Genomic DNA, 21212 nt, shown 5'->3' on the forward strand with positions numbered 1-21212 from the left:
AAAAAAAAAAGAAGGGAGCCAAGCCAAAACAATGCCACAGAAAAATCCAGTCACCATCCAGTATTTTCTGTCAGCCTAGAGAAGTAGAAGGGGAATAAATCTGCAAGTATTAACAGAAGCAAGAGAAGTGTTTCATGGAAGTTTCCACATGACTCTAAGGCTGGGGGCAGAAATAAAATAATGTTTCCAGGAAGCACAAGACAACACAGCTATGACAGCTGTGAGCCTGTGCAGCACGGGGCCCTCCCCTTAGGGGCCGTGAGGAGTAGGTCCAGGCCAGAGTGCTGCTTTCCACACGGACTGGTTCTCAGAATCGGCAAACATCGGTTCTAGAATTACGTCCTTGGTTCTGACACTCACCTGTCCTGCTGCCCTCATCCGTGGGGACACAGTTACCACCTGCCTCCATTCTTAAATAATGAAACTGGTAACTAAAAGGGTTACCATTAAAGAAAAGGGTTTGGGCATCCCTGGTCCAGGTGCCTCCTGATGAGGTCCTTACAGACTGTCCCTGGGACTCAGTCTAGCTCAGTAGTGCCCCAAGCACTTGGCCCAGGGCTTCCCATCTCACTGTGACCCGTCCAGCAGGTGGAGGCTTCACAGCGCTCTGGGGCGGTGTGGAGTTCTAAGATAGAGATTCTGCAGGGACCCCAAATGCGTTTGACTGTGACACCTTGGAGACATCTCTTAAAAACATACTGTGCCATGAAATGCAGGTAAAAGTCGCAGAAGCTCCTCAGTGAAGCTGGAGAGGAGAAAGGACATCGATGTGTGAGGGGCTAGTTCCACCAGGATCCAGTGCCCTCACCTCTGTTACCTCCTCTGAGCAGAGTTTAGTCGGCAGTGAAAATGTGCAGGGACAGAACTCTGAGAGCATCAGTCTGAGATTGGGGAGAGTTAATTGGAAGGTCGCTGATAACGAGAAATTCTCAACAATAGAATAGTTTAAGAGACTTCACTTCCGTCTCCTCTCCGAGTGAGATGACAGTCGGTCTTAATGACGTCATTGCCCGGGGTTTACACAGCCAGCGACACAACCAGGTGAGGATCCACCTGGGGTTTGTTTCCAAAATTCATGTCTGTCCCATTTCTGCCACGCTTCTGTATCTACTGCCTTTCTTGGGCTTTGATGAGGATGGGGATTATTTCGTAAATTTAACTGGACCCTTTAAATAAACTGTAAATACCTTGAAGGTAGCTTCTTTGCCTTATAATTTTTATACCACTTCTGCACCCTCATCTGAGAACTGCAGATATGAAGATGCGAAAGAGACCTCAAAACATGGAATAGGGTTATGGGATTGCAGAGTCTGGCAGGGACCTTGTCACATCATCTCATCGAAAGACTTATTTGAACTGTCCCAGGGGTCTGGGGCTGGGTTTGGAGAGGAAGCCACCTCTCCACCTGGCACAACGCCATTGATGGATCTGCTCAGGGATCTTTGAATCCTGACGGGTTTCACCCTTCCTACGGCCGTCAGATTCACCTGCTTCTTCTCGCACTGGATTAGTATGAATTCTGATGATATTTTAGAACAAAAAAAAGCCATTCTCAATAAGCTGCGAGGGAGTCTTCTCCTCAAACTCAGGATAAAAATGGAAACACTATTTTTAAAAATATCTCTGGCGAATTATGTGCATTCATTCATTCATTCATTCATTCATTAAATACATTTTTTATTGAGGGTCCGCTGTGTACTGTGTGCTAGGCTTACTCCTAAGGATACATGAGCAACAGAGCAACCAAAGGGTCTTTGGCTTTAAACGTGGATACTGTGTAGGAGAGAAGGTGAGAGTGAGCATAAACACTAATTTGTTTCTTAGTGTATACATATTAATATATTTACATCAATATTTTTATGCGTGCCTCACATCAAATCTCAGCTTCTGGTGAGGGTTGGGATGGGGTAAGTAGGCTGTGTGTGGCCCTCACCCCTGTGGCCCTGCGCACACGTGGACTAAGACAGAAGAGGCCCCTCAGTGGAAGCAATGCCTGTGCAAGAACATGACCTGAAATGCTGATGAGTCACTCTGGGCTTAGGATGTGGTGATGAGAGTGAAGGAAATACTGATGGCATATTTTGAAGGTGAAATCAGTAGTAATGTGGGTCGTTTAACATCAAAGAAGGAGAGGGAATTTAAAAATGACTCCAAGCCATCTGTGTTTGGGAAATTGGAAGGGGTGGTGCAAAGACCCATCAGAGAAAAAAAGTTTTCTGTGGGAGGGCTATGCGTTCCTTTTTGAACATGTCAAGGTCAGAATCCATGGAAGACCCACCGGGGGACGTCCAGGAGGCATTGTTTCTGGAACTCGATAGAGTCTCATCTACACACATGGGAACAGAAGCCCTCGAGTAAATCAGGTCACCCCGTCAAAATGAAAGAACATTTAGAGTGCCTGGGTGGCTCAGTCGGTTGAGCGTCCAACTTCAGCTCAGGTCATGATCTCACAGCTCGTGAGTTCGAGCCCTGCGTCGGGCTCTGTGCTGACGGCTCGGAGCCTGGAGCCTGCTTCGGATTCTGTGTCTCCCTCTCTCTTTCTCCCCCTAACCCACTTGCATTCGTCTCTGTTTCTCTCAAAAATAAATAAACATTAAAACAATTTTTTAAATAAAAAGAAATGAAAAAAAGTGAAAGAACATTTGAAAGATGGTCCAAAGTATACCAATTAAAAGACTGTTAGAGAAACAGGAGGCTGCAGAGAAAAGGGGAAGAGAGGAGCCAGATTTAGAAGGCAAACCAGAAGCTGGTGCTGTCGTGAGTGTCCAGGGGAAACATGGCTGGAGAGTTTCCTTGTGGATGGCGGAGTGGGAATTAATGGGAGAAGCTAGTCATTCAAACATGGGGAAGTAAATGCTAGGAAAGTTTCAAATTGTGTCCCAAGCTCAAATGCAAGGACATATACACTCTGTGTCGTTTCCCTTTCGTATGTGTATAAATATCGCAGCGTGGAACATTAAAACTGCAATAGAATATGCTAGACTAAAGAAAGAAAAAGAGAGGAGCTGATACTATAAGGCACCAGAGATAAATCACACGTGAGGACCATTAACGCAAGGTATTTAGGGACAGAAAATATCAATTGTCCATATTCACAGTTTGCCGCTAAACAAAACCAGAAAAGGCTGTATTTCCTCCGAGCAAAGTATGGAGTGTTCGGATGAACAAAATAAGCCTTTTATTTTATGTATTTATTTTTTTAGTGAAATTTATTGTCAGATTGGTTTCCATACAACAACCAGTGCTCATCCCAACAGGTGCCCTCCTCAATGCCCATCACCACCCTCCCCTCCCTCACACCCCCCATCAACCCTCAGTTTATTCTCGGTTTTTAAGAGTCTCTTATGGTGTGCCTTCCTCCCTCTCTGTAACTTTTTTTTCCCCTTCCCCTCCCCCATGGTCTTCTGTTAAGCTTCTTACGATCCACATAAGAGTGAAAACATATGGTATCTGTCTTTCTCTGCCTGACTTCTTTCACTTAGCATAATACCCTCCAGTTCCATCCACGTTGCTGCAAATGGCCAGATTTCATTCTTTCTCATTGCCAAGTAGTATTCCATTGTGTATATAAACCACATCTTCTTTATCCATTCGTCAGTTGATGGACATTTAGGCTCTTTGCATAATTTGGCCATTGTTGAAAGTGCTGCTATAAATATTGGGGTACAAGTGCCCCTATGCATCACCACTCCTGTATCCCTTGGGTAAATTCCTAGCAGTGCTATTGCTGGGTCATAGGGTGGGTCTATTTTTAACTGTTTGAGGAACCTCCACACTGTTTTCCAGAGCAGCTGCACCAATTTGCATTCCCACCAACAGGGCAAGAGGGTTCCCATTTCTCCACATCTTCTGCAGCATCTATAGTCTCCTGATTTGTTCATTTTAGCCACTCTGACTTGTGTGAGGTGATATCTCAGTGAAAATAAGCCTTTTAAAAAGCAGGGAACACTGACTGGTATTAGATAATAATTAAATGAAAATCAGTGAGGTAGAAAGACACTGCCTCATTTCATGCAAGGTCTTTGTCAATGAATAGTGTGTGGTTCACACAAAACCATGATATGAAGGGAAATAAATGAGTGGCTTAGTAGGACACGTAATATAAGTGAATTGCACAATACCTTCAAATTATGTTCAATTTACCCTCACCATAGGGGGCTCTTTACTAACGTGGAACCCATGATTTCTTGTCTCAGCTTTTTCTCGGAAACACTCATTCACCGTGGTTGCTTATGAAATTGTATCTTTTAATTGGATGGTTGACCTTTAATTATATTGTGGCCACTCATTGATTCAAACGTTACTCAGGTTTGCTTGCCAGATAATCACTGACTTGTCTAAAGTTTTACTCCTCACCTTTGACTTCAGTAGATTTGAAACTCATCCGGGACCCAAGAGAACAGCCCTGTGTTTTCATCTTGTTTCAGAGTGTTGTTCATTGTTTATTTTGAAGAATACTTTTCTCAATATAAATGTCACACATTTATTGTAGAAAATTGAAGGAAACCCATACATGTAAGGAAGAAAATTAAAAATCACTAATAATTCCATCGCATAGAGCTAATCACTGAGTATGTTTTGAAGTGTTCTGTCCTCTGTGTCTCCCCTCCCCACATCTCAAAATTTACACAGAATTTACCTGATATGATGTGTACATGTATGTATTGGTAGCTTTTCTTTTTATATACTCTTTCTGCACATCCCCGGGTCCTAAAATTTTCTTCTACATGGTGGTTTAGTAATACGCAGTTGTGTCATATAAATGTCCTTATTTAAGTATTCTCCTCCTTTATTTTTTATTTTATTATTTTTTTAATTTTTAAAAAATTTTATTTATTTTTGAGACAGAAGGAGACACAGCGCAAGTGGGGGAGGGGAAGAGGGAGAGGGAGACGCAGAATCTGAAACAGGCTCCAGGCTCTGAGCTGTCAGCACAGAGCCTGATGCCGGGCTCCAACCCACGAACTGTGAGATCATGACCTGAGCCGAAGTCAGACACTCAACTGATTGAGCCACCCAGGTGCCCCTATTTTATTTTATTTGTAATGTTTTTACTTATTTTTGAGAGAGAGAGAGAGAGAGAGAGAGAGAGAGACAAAGCATGAGCAGGGGAGGGGCAGAGAGAGAGGGAGACACAGAATCCAAAGCAGGCTCCAGGCTCCGAGCTGTCAGCACGGAGCCCGATGCAGGGCTTGAACTCACTAACTGTGAGATCATGACCTGAGCCGAAGTCAGATGCTTAACCGACTGAGCCACCCAGGTGCCCCTATTTTATTTTATTTTTAATGTTGATTTATCTTTGACAGAGAGAGAGAGAGAACAAGCCGGGGAGGGGCAGAGAGAGAGAGAGAGAGGGAGAGAGAGAGAATTCCAGGCAGGCTCTGCACTTCCAACACAGAGCCCTATGTGGGGTTTGATCCCATGAACCTTGCGATCATGGCCTAAGCTAAAATCGGATGCTTAACCAACGGAGCCACCCAGGCGCCCCAAGTATTCTCCTATTTTAGACATTTTATCCAAATTTTCGTTACTTTCTCTGTTTTTACAACACTATTATTCACGATCATGGTAATATCTATTTCGTGTTAAATAACTATGTTTATATTGCTACACTTTGGCTTTTCATCTTTTGTCTGGCAGATGGGGATTCAGCTCTTGGTGCCACAGACCCAGGCCCTAACAGGTCTGCCCACTGCTAGGTGCCCGTCCTCCCCTGTGTCCCTTTAAAGTGATGTCATATGTGGAAACGTGTACAGACTTCTCCAGCGTGACTGTAAATGCCATCCACACCCGTTTACTTGGCATTTTACAATTACCCTTTCTTTCTTACGTGTTTTGTTTTCTTGACATGGTTGGTAACTTCGCATGACAGCAGGGCCACAATAAACATTTATGTGCTCCCAGCGTAATAATTATTGACCTCAGAATGCTTACAGCGGGAGCTGTAAAAATGTGTTCCAATAACATCTCAACTGTTATAAAATTTTAAATGGTTGTAATACAGGTTTTGAGATTTTTATTACCATAAAGATTTACCATCATTTAAAAATCAAAGTACATTTTAATTATAATAAAGGCTTAATACATAGTTCTTAATGAATGAATGGATTCCCGGATGGTATCGCCTCCTGCATTATCTGCCAACATTCTAGCATCTGGAGAAAGTTAAATGCTTTTAGTTTTCTCTCTCTGCTTAAACAGTGGGAACCCATGGGAAAGTCTTTGCTTGAGACCAGAGATGCATGAATCTTCTGATTCAGTTCCCTAAGTTCTCGTGATTGTGGGCGGATAGAAGCCCCACGGTCCCTTGGTTGGTCCGACTCAAGTACAGGAGGGATGTCCTGTGGCAAGACGATGGGTTCTTCCTTTTCGGCCTCGTTCATTGGTGGTCATCTGGGGTAATCCGCTCTGTTACAGGTTTCTGCTGGTGCACACCCCACCTGACATCCTCCTTCCTGGCTGCCACAGGGCTTTCAACCATGATGTCTCAGCTGAGTTTTGGGAAGAGAGATGGCAATTGAATGTGTTGAGGTTTTGAGGTTTAACAGTTTCTTCACCTGTTTCCTTCGGTGGCATGAATATTTCAGAAGGAGAGGGGTTGCTTGCTGAATGTACCTCATAAAATAGCATCTCTGCTCGATTTCCCAATCCAACAACAATGATAAATGTAAAATGATGCAGGGCATAGAGAGTAGGTGTTTCATGAGAACATGTGCTTCTTATTCCTGTTTGCATTAGATTGCCCTTTGGATCAGTATCTGTTATTCTTTTTGTTCAGTGATGTTAAGTTTCATTTTGGGGGGACTCTTACAGTTTTGCTTGTCTTTTTATAAAAATGGTTTGCTATCTTTGCTCTGATTTGTTTGAAGCTTTAGCAGTTCTTTGGAGTTTGTCCTTGAAGACAGGGCAGAATTGTGAGGAAGTTTTCTTTTCGTTTGAAAATAATTGCTCCTAAGCAATAATGAAGGGTCTGTTGTGCTCTGCGGGGCCACTGGCTGGAGGACAGACTTTCAAAGAAACTAAGTGGTAAGTTACCTGGAAATAAGCGAAGCGGTTGGATTTTTTTGGAGATCTCTTTCAGAAGTACCTGTAAGTTTCTACTCAATCTTTCACCAAAGTATTTTGTTCCATGTGGGTTCTCTTTAAGGAACAGATTTGCAAAGAGTTCTCATATACCTCAGGGCACATTGCCTTTTTGTCAGTAACGGTCATAAGAGAGGGCATTCTGGCATTTTTTCTGGTTTGCCTCAGATGCTATACTTGAAGCTGTTACCACCGTTGGGCTGCATAGACTGGGCATGGAGCTTTAGAACCATTTCTTGCCTTTGAAATTATTTTGCTTCCTCATTGCTGCTTTTGTCAAATGTATCGTATGGTAAGAGTGAGGGGAAGAAGGGAAGGAATCAAACCAGAACTACCATCCTCAGCATTTCAAGGAGCTGGGGCTGAACTGCCCTTCCTTCTCTCCTTCAGCTACTGCATTCTGCCTATGCTGTTTGGAGCTTGCATTCAGGGCCCCGCCAAATACTGCACGCAGAGAGGGGTGGGTGACGTATTAGACTCTAGCTCATGGTGGTTTTACAAATACTGTACTTTTAAAAATTAAAAAAAAATTGTTTATTTATTTTTGAGAGAGAGAGAGACACGGCATGAGCAGGGGAAGAGCAGAGAGAGAGGGAGACACAGAATCCGAACGAAGCAGGCTCCAGGCTCTGAGCTGTCAGCACAGAGCCCGACGTGGGGCTCGAACCCACAAACCACGAGATCATGACCTGAGCTGAAGTCGGACGCTCATCCGAGCCACCCAGGCGACCTGAGAATACCAACTCTTTTTTTTTTCTTTTTTTTTTTTTTTTGAGAGAAAGAGAGACAGAGCATGAGCGGGGGAGGAGCAGAGAGAGAGGGAGACACAGAATCCGAAGCAGGCTCCAGGCTCTGAGCTGTCAGCACAGAGCCCCACGCAGGGCTCGAACTCAAGAACTTCAAGATCATGACCTGAGCTGAAGTCGAACGCTTAACCAGTTGAGCCACCAAGGCATCCCACAAATGTTGTATTTAATAAGATATTCTTTCTCTTTTGATTATGTTTATTAGTGCAGGTACAGTTTATTGAGTGGCTGCTGTAGGTCAGCACTGTGCTGGGTACTGCATACATTTATACCGAGGTTAACTGGCATCTACATTAAGTAGTAAGAGTTGGCTCCACCTTGCAAGCTGATGGACAGAATTAGGTGTTTTGTCCTCGGTCCTGAAATCGGTGAGCAGTAACCCAGCACTCAGAGCGTGGCTTCTGTGACACCAGGAGAACTTCCCTCCCCTTCTCCTGTTTCCTGCTACCTCTCACTCAAACACTCCTTGACAGATGTGTCCCTGTTTTGCAGCTCTCTGAAGGCTGATACTCCACTTTCATTAATTTTTTTTTAACATTTATTTATTGAGAGACAGAGAGAGACAGGGCACGAGCAGGGAAGGGGTAGAGAAAGAGGGAGATACAGAATCTGAAGCGGGATCCAGGTTCTGAACTGTCAGCATAGAGCCCGATGTGAGGCCCAAACCCATGAACTATGAGATCATGACCTGAGCCTAAGTCAGATGCCCAGAAGTTGGGTGGCTGAGCCACCCAGGCGCCTCACCACTTTCCATTTTTGAATAGTATCACTAAACTTACCATCTCAATGAATGCAAGATAGCGGAAATACGTCATTAAAAATTTATAGACTTCTTCTATTTCAGAAACCCCATTGAGACTTCTTGTTCTTATCTAAATCTGTGTTTCTTTGTTTTGAATGTGCATTTCTTGTTGGATAGCAACTTTTATTGTTCAGTTAATATGAGACTCCATGAATAGTTCAGCAGTGAATATTGTCGCACTTCCCAAATACAGTATTTTTGGTCAAGTGAATTCAGAATATTTGGACATTTAAGGGGTTGGGGTCTGGATGACACAGGCCCTTGAAGTCTTGAGAAAAAGTTGGGGTGATCTCACCATACAGTTCCCCGTATCCTTAAACTGAACGTTTGCAAACTCCTAATATCAATCATGTGCTGTGACCCAAAATAATTGCTTGCACATTATACATTCCTCTGGGACAGCCTTCATCTTATCCTGCTAGCACATAATGCAGAAGTTTCTATAGAAAGAAGAGAACCCATCTGCAATTCAAAAGCACAAAACATTCACTCACAGAATTTTCTATTTTTCCTATCAGGTTAGATGCCAACATTTTTATATGTAAGTGGAATATTTTGTGGCAGGATATTTGAAGACTGTGTAAATATTCTGTTCCTCATCAAGGTTTCGTTCAAATGTCTGCCTTTCCGGCACGCAGGAATGTAGTGTTACCATCCCTTACTGACTCCCATTGAAATCAGTTATTACTCTAACGAATGCCGGATTCTAACCTTGACATGCCGTCTGCCTGGGTGAGTTGGTATTCTCTTGTAAGGAAGACCTGTATTCAAGCGTTCATGTGTCTGTCGATATGGGCATGCACGCATGGGTTCCTAGTTTCAGTTCTGCCCTGAAAACACCTGGCAAACCTCACCCCTGCCAGTGATCAAGGTTCACTTCATCACTGATGGGACCAAGGGACATCCTGTGCCGTCTGATAGGGTATGATGGGAAGAATATGCTATCCCCTCTCTGGTTTCCCTGCCAAAAACCTCGTAACACATATGAGAGAAGGTCTTGAGAAGACTGAAGAGGTGTCCCAAATTGGGTGGAACTAAAGAAAAAGGACAAGTATCTGTGCCGGGGGATCGTGGGTTACCTCCCGGGCTGGGGAAATAGCGGTCAACAATACAGTAGGAAAAGGTAACGCCAATTTGGGTGTGCAGGGTGGTTTAGGTAATAGTAGTTAGTAATGCTAAATTTTCTGATTTTGATAACTTGTATGCATGAGACTTATCCTTATTCTTATGAAATATACACTAAAATATTAGAGGTAAAGGGATGTGTGGTGCCTGTTGACTCACTTTTAAGAGATTTGGGGAAAATAGTGCAAAAGTAGGAGGAAAGTATACTTTGGCGAATTTGGGTAGAGGGCAGAGTATTAGTTTCCTGGGGTTGCCGTAATAAACTACCACAAACTGGTGTGGGGGCTTAAAGCAACAGAAGTTGGTCATTCCACAGTTCTGGAGGCTGGAGTCAAGGTCCGCAAAGCCGCGCCCCCTCTGAAACCTACAGGAGAGGTTCCTTCCTCATCTGGTCCACTTCCCGGGGGCACCTGCTGGTCCTTGGCTGGTGGCTGCATCGCCCCCCATATCTGCCTCTGTCTTCACCTGGCTGCCTTCTCTGTGTGTGTGTGCGTCCCCGAAGCCCCTCTCCCTATAAGAATACTTGTTCCACTACTTACTCCAACATGGCCTCCTCTTAACTCACCTGATGACATCTGCACCCTTCCTGTTTCCACATGAGTCCACATTCACAGGTACTAGGCCCCTGGGACGTCCACATTTCTTGGTAGGGGGACGCAATTCAACTCATAACAGGTACACAGGGTTTCTTGGCATTACTCTTGCAGCTTTAACTGAATTTGAAATTATACCAAGATAAAAAGTTGCCAGAAAGTGTTGGCGTATAAAAAGTGGTATTTGCTGAAGCCAATTAAGCAAATATTCAGATGCCATCAATTTCAGTATTCATGTGTTAGAGAATCACTACTCAATGAACGAATTGGCAAGTATATTCACTGACATTAAATTGTTACAGAAAGCAAACCAGGAAAATGTTGCTTACAAGAAAGGTGCACTTAAGGGTTCATAGGTTATCTGATAGGCAAGAGGTGAGATTCCTGTCTGGGAGGAGGGGTGGGGGGTTGATGTATTTCAGTTCCATTTCCAATACTCTAGGGACATAGGTGAGGACAATTGGAGGTGGGGTGGCCTTCCTTAGAGAAAATGTCCTCAGGGCTCCCTGTGGGAACTGTTCAGGCCGCACCTGCAGAAAGTATGTGAGGAGTGGGCTTTGGCATAGATAACATCGACTGCTTTCACTTGCCCGATGGAAACCAATCACCTTATGACTGATGCTCTCAAAACCAAACCAAAGGACTTGCTTCACAGTCTATATCGCACGAATATAACATCTTGGTTGAGCTGTTCCCACTGATGCACATTTTTCTTAATTTGGAATGCCTTCTTTCATTAAAGGATAATAACTACCGTCAGGATAAGAAATCTGACATCTGGTGATTAGGCGTAGGAATGTAAAACTAGGAAGATGCTTCACACGCACGCACACGCACACGCACACACGCCCCGGGACTTAGGGTGTTCATGGGCACCGAATATAAATGAGAAAGTATCTATCTCTTCCATCTAGTCTCGCTCTCACCAGCCTTTTAATGCAGCCGTCTCCTAAGCCTTATGTTTTTATAAAGTACAGCATTCGGTTATTTAAAAAATATTGTTTAAGTTTTAGAAAATGTGTGGCGATGGCTAAGGCTGTTGTTCTTGTATAATAGAACGAGTGCCGCCTTGGGCATTTTTTTAACGTTTATTTATTATTGAGAGACAGAGCATGAGTATGGGAGGGACAGAGAGAGGTGAAGACACAGAATCCGAAGCAGGCTCCAGGCTCCGAGCTGTCAGCACAGAGCCCGACGCGGGGCTCAAACCCACAAACCGCGAGTCCGTGACCTGAGCCAAAGTCGGACGCCCAACCGACTGAGCCACCCAGGCACCCCCAACCTTGGGCATTCTTTGTCCTGTATTTGAAAATCTAGTCTAACACCTTCCCCTCGTCCTGCTTCTCATGCCCTGAAATAAAAGAGTGTGCTTACAGTGGGATACACACACCAACACGTGGGGCAATTAAAGTTTGCTGTTGTTACCCACATTCTGTACTGAAAATAGTGAGCCCCGTATCCACGGAAACACTGTAATTAATATGTGCACCAGTTCATGAGCACTTTTCCCCGGCTTTTATCCTCCTAGCTGAAAAACCGCTTGGTAGATTCAGCATCAGTGGAATGAAATTTGAAATGTAAAAGGAACATTTCTAAAAAGCATTGAGGAATATCATGTCCAGAAGAGAAAAATATATATATTTTAGAATACATGTGTTTTGAAATTTCCATATTAAAAATGGACAATGTCAGACTGATACTTTTATTGAATCACTTAATGGCTCTCACTTTGCAAAGCTGAGAAAAGTTCATTCTATATTACTGAGTGGCTCAAAGTATTTTTTAAGAAAAACAAGTACTAACACAATACCTTATAAATGTTGCTAATTCCCAACCTCACTTCCCTTTCTGTTTTCTGGACATTAGACCATCCTGATGGTATAGTGGCAAGTCTCTGACATTTTGAGAAGTCCTATTTTGCAAGCCCTCACCCTTCAGTTCCAGTGGGATCCGTTAACAACTAAAAGCGCACATTAACACTTGAGCCATTCACACTAAGAGTAATAACCAGTCATGAATCTTCTCAATGGTGGGTTTTTTTTCCCTGTTCTTGTTTTTTTTTTTTTAAACAGAGGTAAGATTTCAGAAGTGTAATTCAAGATATACCCAGCATCAGGACCCCTGATGCAGGTGGGGCGCTCACACTGTCCAGTGTTAGAAAGAAGAAGAGGAGGGAAGAATGAGAGGGAAGAGGAGAAAGAGAGAAGGAGAAAGGGAGAGAGAGGGAGGGGAAGAGGGAGAGGGAGAGGGAGGAAGGAAGGAAGGAAGTCACAAACGTCCATCTAAAAGAGTGAAGGCAGCTGTGAATGGGATCCCATTCACAATTGCACCAAGAAGCATAAAATACCTACGAATAAATCTAACCAAAGATGTAAAAGATCTGTATGCTGAAAACTATAGAAAGCTTATGAAGGTAATTGAAGAAGATATAAAGAAATGGAAAGACATTCCATGCTCATGGATTGGAAGAATAAATATTGTCAAAATGTCAATACTGCCCAAAGCTATCTACACATTCAATGCAATCCCAATCAAAATTGCACCAGCATTCTTCTCAAAACTAGAACAAGCAATCCTAAAATTCCTATGGAACCACAAAAGGCCCCGAATAGCCAAAGTAATTTTGAAGAAGAAGACCAAAGCAGGAGGCATCACAATCCCAGACTTCAGCCTCTACTACAAAGCTGTTATCATCAAGACAGCATGGTATTGGCACAAAAACAGACACATAGACCAATGGAATAGAATAGAAACCCCAGAACTAGACCCACAAATGTATGGCCAACTAATCTTTGACAAAGCAGGAAAGAACATCCAATGGAAAAAAGACAGTCTCTTTAACAAATGGTGCTGGGAGAACTGGACAGCAACATGCAGAAGGTTGAAAGTAGACCACTTTCTCACACCATTCACAAAAATAAACTCAAAATGGATAAAGGACCTGAATGTGAGACAGGAAACCATCAAAACCCTAGAGGAGAAAGCAGGAAAAGACCTCTCTGACCTCAGCCGTAGCAGTCTTTTACTCAACACATCCCCAAAGGCAAGGGAATTAAAAGCAAAAATGAACTACTGGGACCTTATGAAGATAAAAAGCTTCTGCACAGCAAAGGAAACAACCAACAAAACTAAAAGGCAACCAACGGAATGGGAAAAGATATTTGCAAATGACATATTGGACAAAGGGCTAGTATCCAAAATCTATAAAGAGCTCACCAAACTCCACACCCGAAAAACAATAAGCCAGTGAAGAAATGGGCAGAAAACATGAATAGACACTTCTCTAAAGAAGACATCCGGATGGCCAACAGGTACATGAAAAGATGCTCAACGTCGCTCCTCATCAGGGAAATACAAATCAAAACCACACTCAGATATCACCTCACACCAGTCAGAGTGGCCAAAATGAACAAATCAGGAGACTATAGATGCTGGAGAGGATGTGGAGAAACGGGAACCCTCTTGCACTGTTGGTGGGAATGCAAATTGGTGCAGCCGCTCTGGAAAACAGTGTGGAGGTTCCTCAGAAAATTAAAAATAGACCTACCCTATGACCCAGCAATAGCACTGCTAGGAATTTACCCAAGGGATACAGGAGTACTGATGCATAGGGGCACTTGTACCCCAATGTTTATAGCAGCACTCTCAACAATAGCCAAATTATGGAAAGAGCCTAAATGTCCATCAACTGATGAATGGATAAAGAAATTGTGGTTTATATACACAATGGAGTACTACGTGGCAATGAGAAAGAATGAAATATGGCCCTTTGTAGCAACATGGATGGAACTGGAGAGTGTGATGCTAAGTGAAATAAGCCATACAGAGAAAGACTGATACCATATGTTTTCACTCTTATGTGGATCCTGAGAAACTTAACAGAAACCCATGGGGGAGGGGGAAAAAAAAGAGGTTAGAGTGGGAGAGAGCCAAAGCATAAGAGACTCTTAAAAACTGAAAACAAACTGAGGGTTGATGGGGGGTGGGAGGGAGGGGAGGGTGGGTGATGGGTATTGAGGAGGGCACCTTTTGGGATGAGCACTGGGTGTTGTATGGAAACCCATTTGACAATAAATTGCATATATTGAAAAAAAAAAGAGTGAAGGCAGGAAATTTAAGTATGCCTATAGTGATTTTGTAATTTTATTCATGCGCCCTTGAAAATAAAGGTCAGGAAATTTAGTTAAAAAGAATTTAGCTAAAAATTATAGTTCTCTGCCTTAATTTGTAATAATTAGCTTAAGTTCGGTTTTTGGCTCCTTATTTTTCAGTTTGTTTCACTCAATCTTTTTTCAGTGCCTTGTATGTGCCAGGCACTGAGGCAGGTTGGGGGAGGGGGTGCAGATAATGGGGACTAAACTCCGATCTTTGATGAAGCAAGTTCCTGCCCCCCGGGAAGATGGGCTTCTGTACAGGGAACCCCTGAGAGTTCAGCGATGCAGACTGCTGAGTGACAAGTGGGTGGGAATTGAAGCGAACGAGCCCCGCGACTATATTCAGCATCAGAGGTCACCTTCAGACTTGTTTTGAAAGAGCCTCATTACTTCTTGTAGAGTAGAACGTATTCTCTCGAAGTGCACAGTCTCCCTCAGCACCAGGTTGTGTCCTACTTATTTCTGTTGTTATTGACGATACATGATGATACGTATATTCGCTGTTGCCTTGCGTCCAGATGTTTGGCGTAGATAAGGTTATATCGGAAACATTTATTCATTGGGAAAAGAGAATAACTAGATTTACTTCTGCCTATTTGTATTGAAATCAATAATGAGACCCTGTAGTTCTCTCTTAATTGGCTCTTTAACAATTGATCCTTGGGTAGGTATGCAAAATCTTATTCTCCTGGTTGGCCACTAAAGGAAAGGAATCATTAGCAAAGTCTACTGAACAATGTTGCCTCGAATAATTTCTTTTCAAACTCTGAATAACTAAAAAATATTAAATGCACTACGAAGACTTAGTTTGAAGTTTTCAGGACCTTAAAAGCACATGCTTCCTCACCGAAGTGAAAATCTGAAATATATAACTTAATTTGTTCAAATAGAGGAGTATCTTCATGTGGTTACAGAAAATATAACGTGGCACACTCAAGATGGTGAGGTGAGTGGCATAGTTTATTCAGGGCAGATATTAAGAGGTACACTATTTTGCCACTTTGGCCTATGTTTACTTCCGTCTTTACAATGTCTCCAGAGCAGCCCTTTGGAAAACCTGTGCGGACTTGGTAATGTATAGGAGGGTTGTTTATTGAATATACATCTAGAATCACAGAGGGCAAAATCCCACATTGTAGTATATAAGATTATGAATGTTATATACCTTTTTATGTAACGTGAACTTGGACAGTATATGAACTTTATAAATATGGCGTCACAGACTTGTATTCAATAAAAAGAATAGGGGAAGACATTCATTCGTCTGGCCTGAGTTCAGTGAACTCATCCCTTGGTCAGTGGTATGTGCTTGTGCCATGTCCTTGGAGAAAAGGAAAAGTAAAACTGTCATTGTGTTTAAGCTGGGATGGGCAGGAGGGAAACATGCATCCTCAGAGGTGCTTGATGAAGGGTGCTTTGAAGCAAAAAGCTATGTAATGGCCATATTTAATATATTTCATTAATATCTACAGATTGTGCTTTTTAAAAAAAATAGTTTCTGTAAAGAGAAAAGAAAAACAACCAGAAGCCACTAGCCCAGGCCTTTATTAAAACATGGTAGTGTGAGAACAGCTCTCCCATGACTTTCTGTAGAGAGCAAAGTGCTTGAAGAGCTTATAGGATAGTTTGGGGGGAAGATCAAAGTTCACGGAAGAGTTCTCTGTGGAGACCCTCCAAAGGCATGGGGACCTTCTGCTCTGTTAGAATCGAGGCAACCAACGCAGAGGTGCGGTTGGTTCCACAGCAAGGATCGGATATCTTGGGTGTAGCAAGAGGGGTGGGAGGAAGAAGCCAGGGCTAAGGCCTTGCCAACGTCAGTTGAACATTCTTAGCCTGTTGGAGTTTCTCACAAAGTATTTATTACATTTGTCTTAAAAAGTAATTACAGTGTCCCACATGCTTCTACAGGGTTTTATCTAAGACAGACTTTTCTGGATCTGTTTCCCAACTAATGCAGAAGTGAAACCCGCTTTCTTTGTTACCAGTATACATAATGTTATATTTGTTCTTTTTCGCTTACAGGCTGGAGCCAATGTCCTTCTCCAGGATGTTAATGGAAATATCCCCTTGGATTATGCCATGGAAGGGACAGAATCTAGTTCCATCCTGTTGACCTATCTGGATGAAAATGGTAGGCAGTTGCTGTGAAAAACTATAGAGAGATAGATTTAAAGACAGTGTGGTAGAAGTACAAATGTATATTTTATCTATTTTTTAGGCACGCACACACGATTTCAGATTGATGTGGTTTCCCTAGATTGTGTAAAATGAAGTATTTTTTCTCTATATAGAATTTCATTGTTCCCCCCGCGATGCCTCGTTGGTTGAGTCAAGGCAGTTTTGCAAGGCAGCAGAAATCTAGAGGCCAAGAATGAAGGAACATTTTAACAAGCATCTAAAGTCCATAATTAGTGGGACTGGGTTTGTAATTATAATCTATTCTCCACTGGGAGGGCAAGGGAAGTGAACCAGCATAACTGAATTCTGAGTTAACGAGAGCGAGGTCATCTGAAGTGTATTCTCTTAGGAGCGGGTAGTCCTCGTGAGTGCCAGTGAGGGAGGACTTAAGTCAAGAGCAGCTTGCACAGCATCCACTGTTGGTGACACGTGGAAACACAAATGTCAGAAGGAAGCGCCTTGGTCATGTTGCTAGCCTGAAAAGATGAGTAGAGCTCCCAGATAGATTCCCTCCCAAAGAATATTTAATTGCACAGACTAAACGTATAATTTCATGAGCAAGTTCAGCATTGGCAAAGTGGGAGGTGTTTGAAATCCTGAGCCCGATATGGTACGCGACTGAAGAAGTTTGCCACTTCCCCGCCCCCTCTTTTTGTTTAGGTATAAATAACAACAAAGAAATTCCAGACCCTTCAAGTATGATCTTTTGTCAGAGAAGTTTAAAAGTTTTAAGAGCCACACAGTGCTTGTCACTCTGTCCTTCTCGATTCTAAGAAAAGCCCTCACATCTGCCTCTTTTTTCCCTGTGCTCTTTGCCTCCTCCAGATCTCTCGTATCAAAAGGTTTATTCTGAGGATGGCTTAGAATAATAATAATAATTAGCACTTCACAGCCAGGGGTTCTTAAAAAAGTAATCTCATGAATTCTGAGAGTGGGTTAAGTACTGTTATCTTCATTAGGGACAATGTGAGCCGTGAGCCCAGCTGTCCTACGGAAGGTCACCGAGTCCCGGCCGGGGTGATGGAGGCACCTCCCTCACTCCTTGTATCTGCTCCTTATGTGAGGGTCACATTCAGATCTCTGAACCTCTTGTCAGCAGCAACTTGCTGGGGACAGGTTCCATTATTGCTAAAGGGATTGAGACTTGAAGTTATGTTTGCACACCCCACTGCTGTGAAGTTCATTGTTTCGGCCTTTGTGAAACTTGGACTTCACCATGCACGCTTCTGAATTTGCACAAACAGCTCAGTTGTATTATTAGCTGAGCCACTTCTATTAGCAGATTTCTTCCTTCCTTACTCTGAGTTTCTAATAGCCACGGCAGTAAATAGTTCTCTTTGAAAACTGAAATGAAGTTACCTTTATTTGCAAAAGAACTAACTTGACTTAAAAACCTTTCCCACTCATTCAAGGATTTTGTTCAATAAGAAAATTTGATATTTACAAAGGCAGTATTATCTATCTTATGCAAAGAAAAATAAGTGATTTTGAACGTGACTGAGGGCAAAGAAAGAGAGGGAGGCACAGATTCTCGATGGTTAGGAGAAAATCTGTCACGACGATGGCTGTCACAATCAGTGTGTAAAATACATGTTTGCTGGAACAGATTCAACTTAATATCCCCTAAATTTTTAATTCTGTTTTCCATTTGTCACTGCTGGTGTGCTGGCCTGTGCCTCACGACCGTCTGCCCCTCCCTCGCCTCGTGCCCGGTGTGCTCCTATTCTGCCTGGGTCCCTCCTACGTGTCTGTGTCAGCTGCCACACCCATTCGATTTGTTCTCTGGCCTCCTCGCTGGCGTGCTTTCAGGGTTATCTGCCATGACAGTGTGGGCTGACATCCTTAGACATTTCTAAGATTCCCTGACTCGATGCGTATTACTGTTTGGCGCTCAGTGTTTCAGAACCACATTCTCAGAACCAGGCGGCTGTCATCCTCGAATATTCTCTGCGCACCATACAGTTTCCAGGCTGAGTACTTAGCACGCTGTCCCATCAGGACGCGTGTGGCAGGAGGCAGGCGAGGTTGTGAGGAAGTTGATTACATGGCAAATCGCTGGTCACAGGTTCTAATTGTACTGTCACCACCGACATACAGCATACACCCGGGCACAGCAATTAACCTCAGCTCACCGCCTGGGCTTCCTGGGCTGGAAAACGAGACAGCCACGGAGGGCTGGTTGAGGACTTGATGCATATTGGATCGGCAGAGCGAGGCGAGCCAGTTGGCTTTCAGAGAAGGCAACCGATTGCAAAATGATCGAGCGAGGGAAGAAAGCACTGCAGGGGGGACGGGGGGAGGCACAAGGTGGTCCAGGACAGATGCATGGGTAAAGATATATACATGGAATCTTTTCACTTTGCTGTGCATGCCCTTTCTCCTTCCTTCGAAATTCATCCTTTAGAAAAAAAAGCTCACACTTACTCTCCTGAGCTCCTAATCTCCTCTCCTTAGCCCACTGAAGTTCAGCCTCTGCCCCTGCTGGAAATGTCCTTCCAAAGATGGCCATTGCCTGCTTGGCTCTCTATTGGCTGATCACCCTTCCGTTCTCCTGTCTGTGTTCCCTCATCACCCTGTAGTGTTCCCTTGACTTCCATCACACTCTCCCGCGAAACCTCGCTCACCTGCAGTGATCATTCCATACCATCCTCCATTCTCTTTGAGCTCCCACTTACTTCCTTTGGAAGTGTGACTGCACAGGCAGATGCCAGAATGTTCTCTGGTTCATCTCTCCCTGTTCCTTGTGTTGTGACAGCCTGCCTACTCCCAAGATTACTCCTGTGGCTCAAATCTCTTAGAAGAACTTCTGCCTTGTTGTGTGCACTGTTCTTAAGTATCTTGCCTTGGATATCAGGCGGTTTGGGATAACATGCCCAATATGGAAGTTTCATGCCCTACCAAGAGTCCATTTTACCTTTACGGCCAGGAATCCAAGTATCTGAATGTCACTTCTTTTTTCCTAAATCCCTCACATCGAATTGTCACCAAATTTTATAGATTCTCCTTCCTTGACATCCCCCTAATATGTCTGCATCCCTCACCCATTGTGCCGTTGCTGCCTTCGTTAAAACCCTAGGCTTTCTGTTGTGGAAACAGCCTGAGAAACTGGCTTAGCCTTCCCTGATTATTCTTTTCTTTTCTTTTCTTTTTTTTTAATTTAAAATCAAGTAAGTTAACATGCAGTGTAGTATTGGATTCAGGAATAGAACCCAGTGATTCATCACATACATATAACACCCAGTGCTCATCTCAACAAGCGTCCTCCTTAATGCCCATCCCCCATTTAGCCCCCAACCCACCTCCCTTCCAGCAACCCTCATTTGTTCTCTGTATTTAAGAGTCTCTTATGGTTTGCCTCCCTCTCTGTTTTTATCTTATTTTTCCTTCCCTTCCCCTGTGTTCATCTGTTGTGTTTTCTTAAATTCCACATATGAGTGAAATCACAAATTTATCTTTCTCCGACTTATTTCAGTTAGCATCATACCCTCTAGTTCCATCCATGTTGTTGCAAATGGCAACATTTCATTCGTTTTCACCACTGAGTAGTATTCCTGATAATTCCTTTAGAGACTCCCTGATTATTCAGTCCATAGTGACCTTGTATATTTCTTCCACTTAGTGAAATTAATTTGAAATGTCAGTCCTGCACCACCCTCTTCAGAATCACCCATCGTCAAGGTGGGAGTGTATCCCAGTTTGCTGGGGACGGTCCTACGTTGTGCATCTGGTAGGACTGATGGAAGGGATGGGGTAGAGGGTTATAACAGCCTTTTGGCTTGAGCATGTTTGTTTCTTTTTTCTACAATCATCTCCCTTTATTTGCTTGCTCAGAGCATCCTTAGTTCCAATTCTAGAAACTAAGAAAATGATGTGCTATAGTCACGGGGCGGGTCACATCAGAGTGACAGACTACCCCCAATACAAAATGGGTAATGGAGAAAAAGAAAAGTTGAATTGTTACAAAAAAAAACAATATTGTCTTGAGAGAGACAGTTAAGGAAAGTTAAGATAGGGTTTAGACTGACTTGATGTGTCAGTGTGATTTCAGTTTTACATATCACCTGATGTTATCAAATGTACTCAGGCAATAGTAATTAGTATCACATGTAATAACTTGTAAATTTCAAGCAAATGATGTTTTTCTTATTTCCTAAATATTTCCTAAATGTGTTCATTTTGAAAAAAAATTAATGAATTCGTGTCAAAATAATAAATCCAATCAGGACCTGTATTAGTTTTTTTTTTTTTCTTTTTCAGAGAACAGGATGAAAATAAAACTTAATTTCTTTTAAAAAAGACAGGCTTGGCCTATTATCCATTATAAAATAGGCTTATTATGGTCTGTTGGTTATATTTTTCCTGGAGTAGCTTAAGACTTTTGAGCAAGAAGAGAGGGAAATTCTGTTCCATTGTCTTGCTGAAAATAGACTTCTGCTTGTTTCCTGAACATATATCAAAAATCTAAAATCGC

At 42.9% G+C, this 21212-nt stretch overlaps 1 protein-coding gene across 4 annotated transcripts in view; it reads left to right on the top strand.

Annotated features, from left to right (window-relative positions):
* Window positions 1-21212, top strand: part of MYO16 (myosin XVI) — a 610989-nt gene that overhangs the window by 221199 nt on the left and 368578 nt on the right. For all 4 annotated transcript variants that reach the window (XR_006215346.1, XM_042980064.1, XM_042980054.1 and 1 more), the window contains exon 5: window positions 16586-16694. Coding sequence is in view for 3 of the 4 variants with exons in the window: in XM_042980064.1 (XP_042835998.1) it covers window positions 16586-16694 (109 nt within the window). In the remaining variant the exon portion in view is untranslated. The remainder of the gene's footprint in view (window positions 1-16585; window positions 16695-21212) is intronic.

The sequence above is a fragment of the Panthera tigris genome, chromosome A1 (genome assembly GCF_018350195.1).
Source record: "Panthera tigris isolate Pti1 chromosome A1, P.tigris_Pti1_mat1.1, whole genome shotgun sequence".
NCBI classification, from domain to species: domain Eukaryota; kingdom Metazoa; phylum Chordata; class Mammalia; order Carnivora; family Felidae; genus Panthera; species Panthera tigris.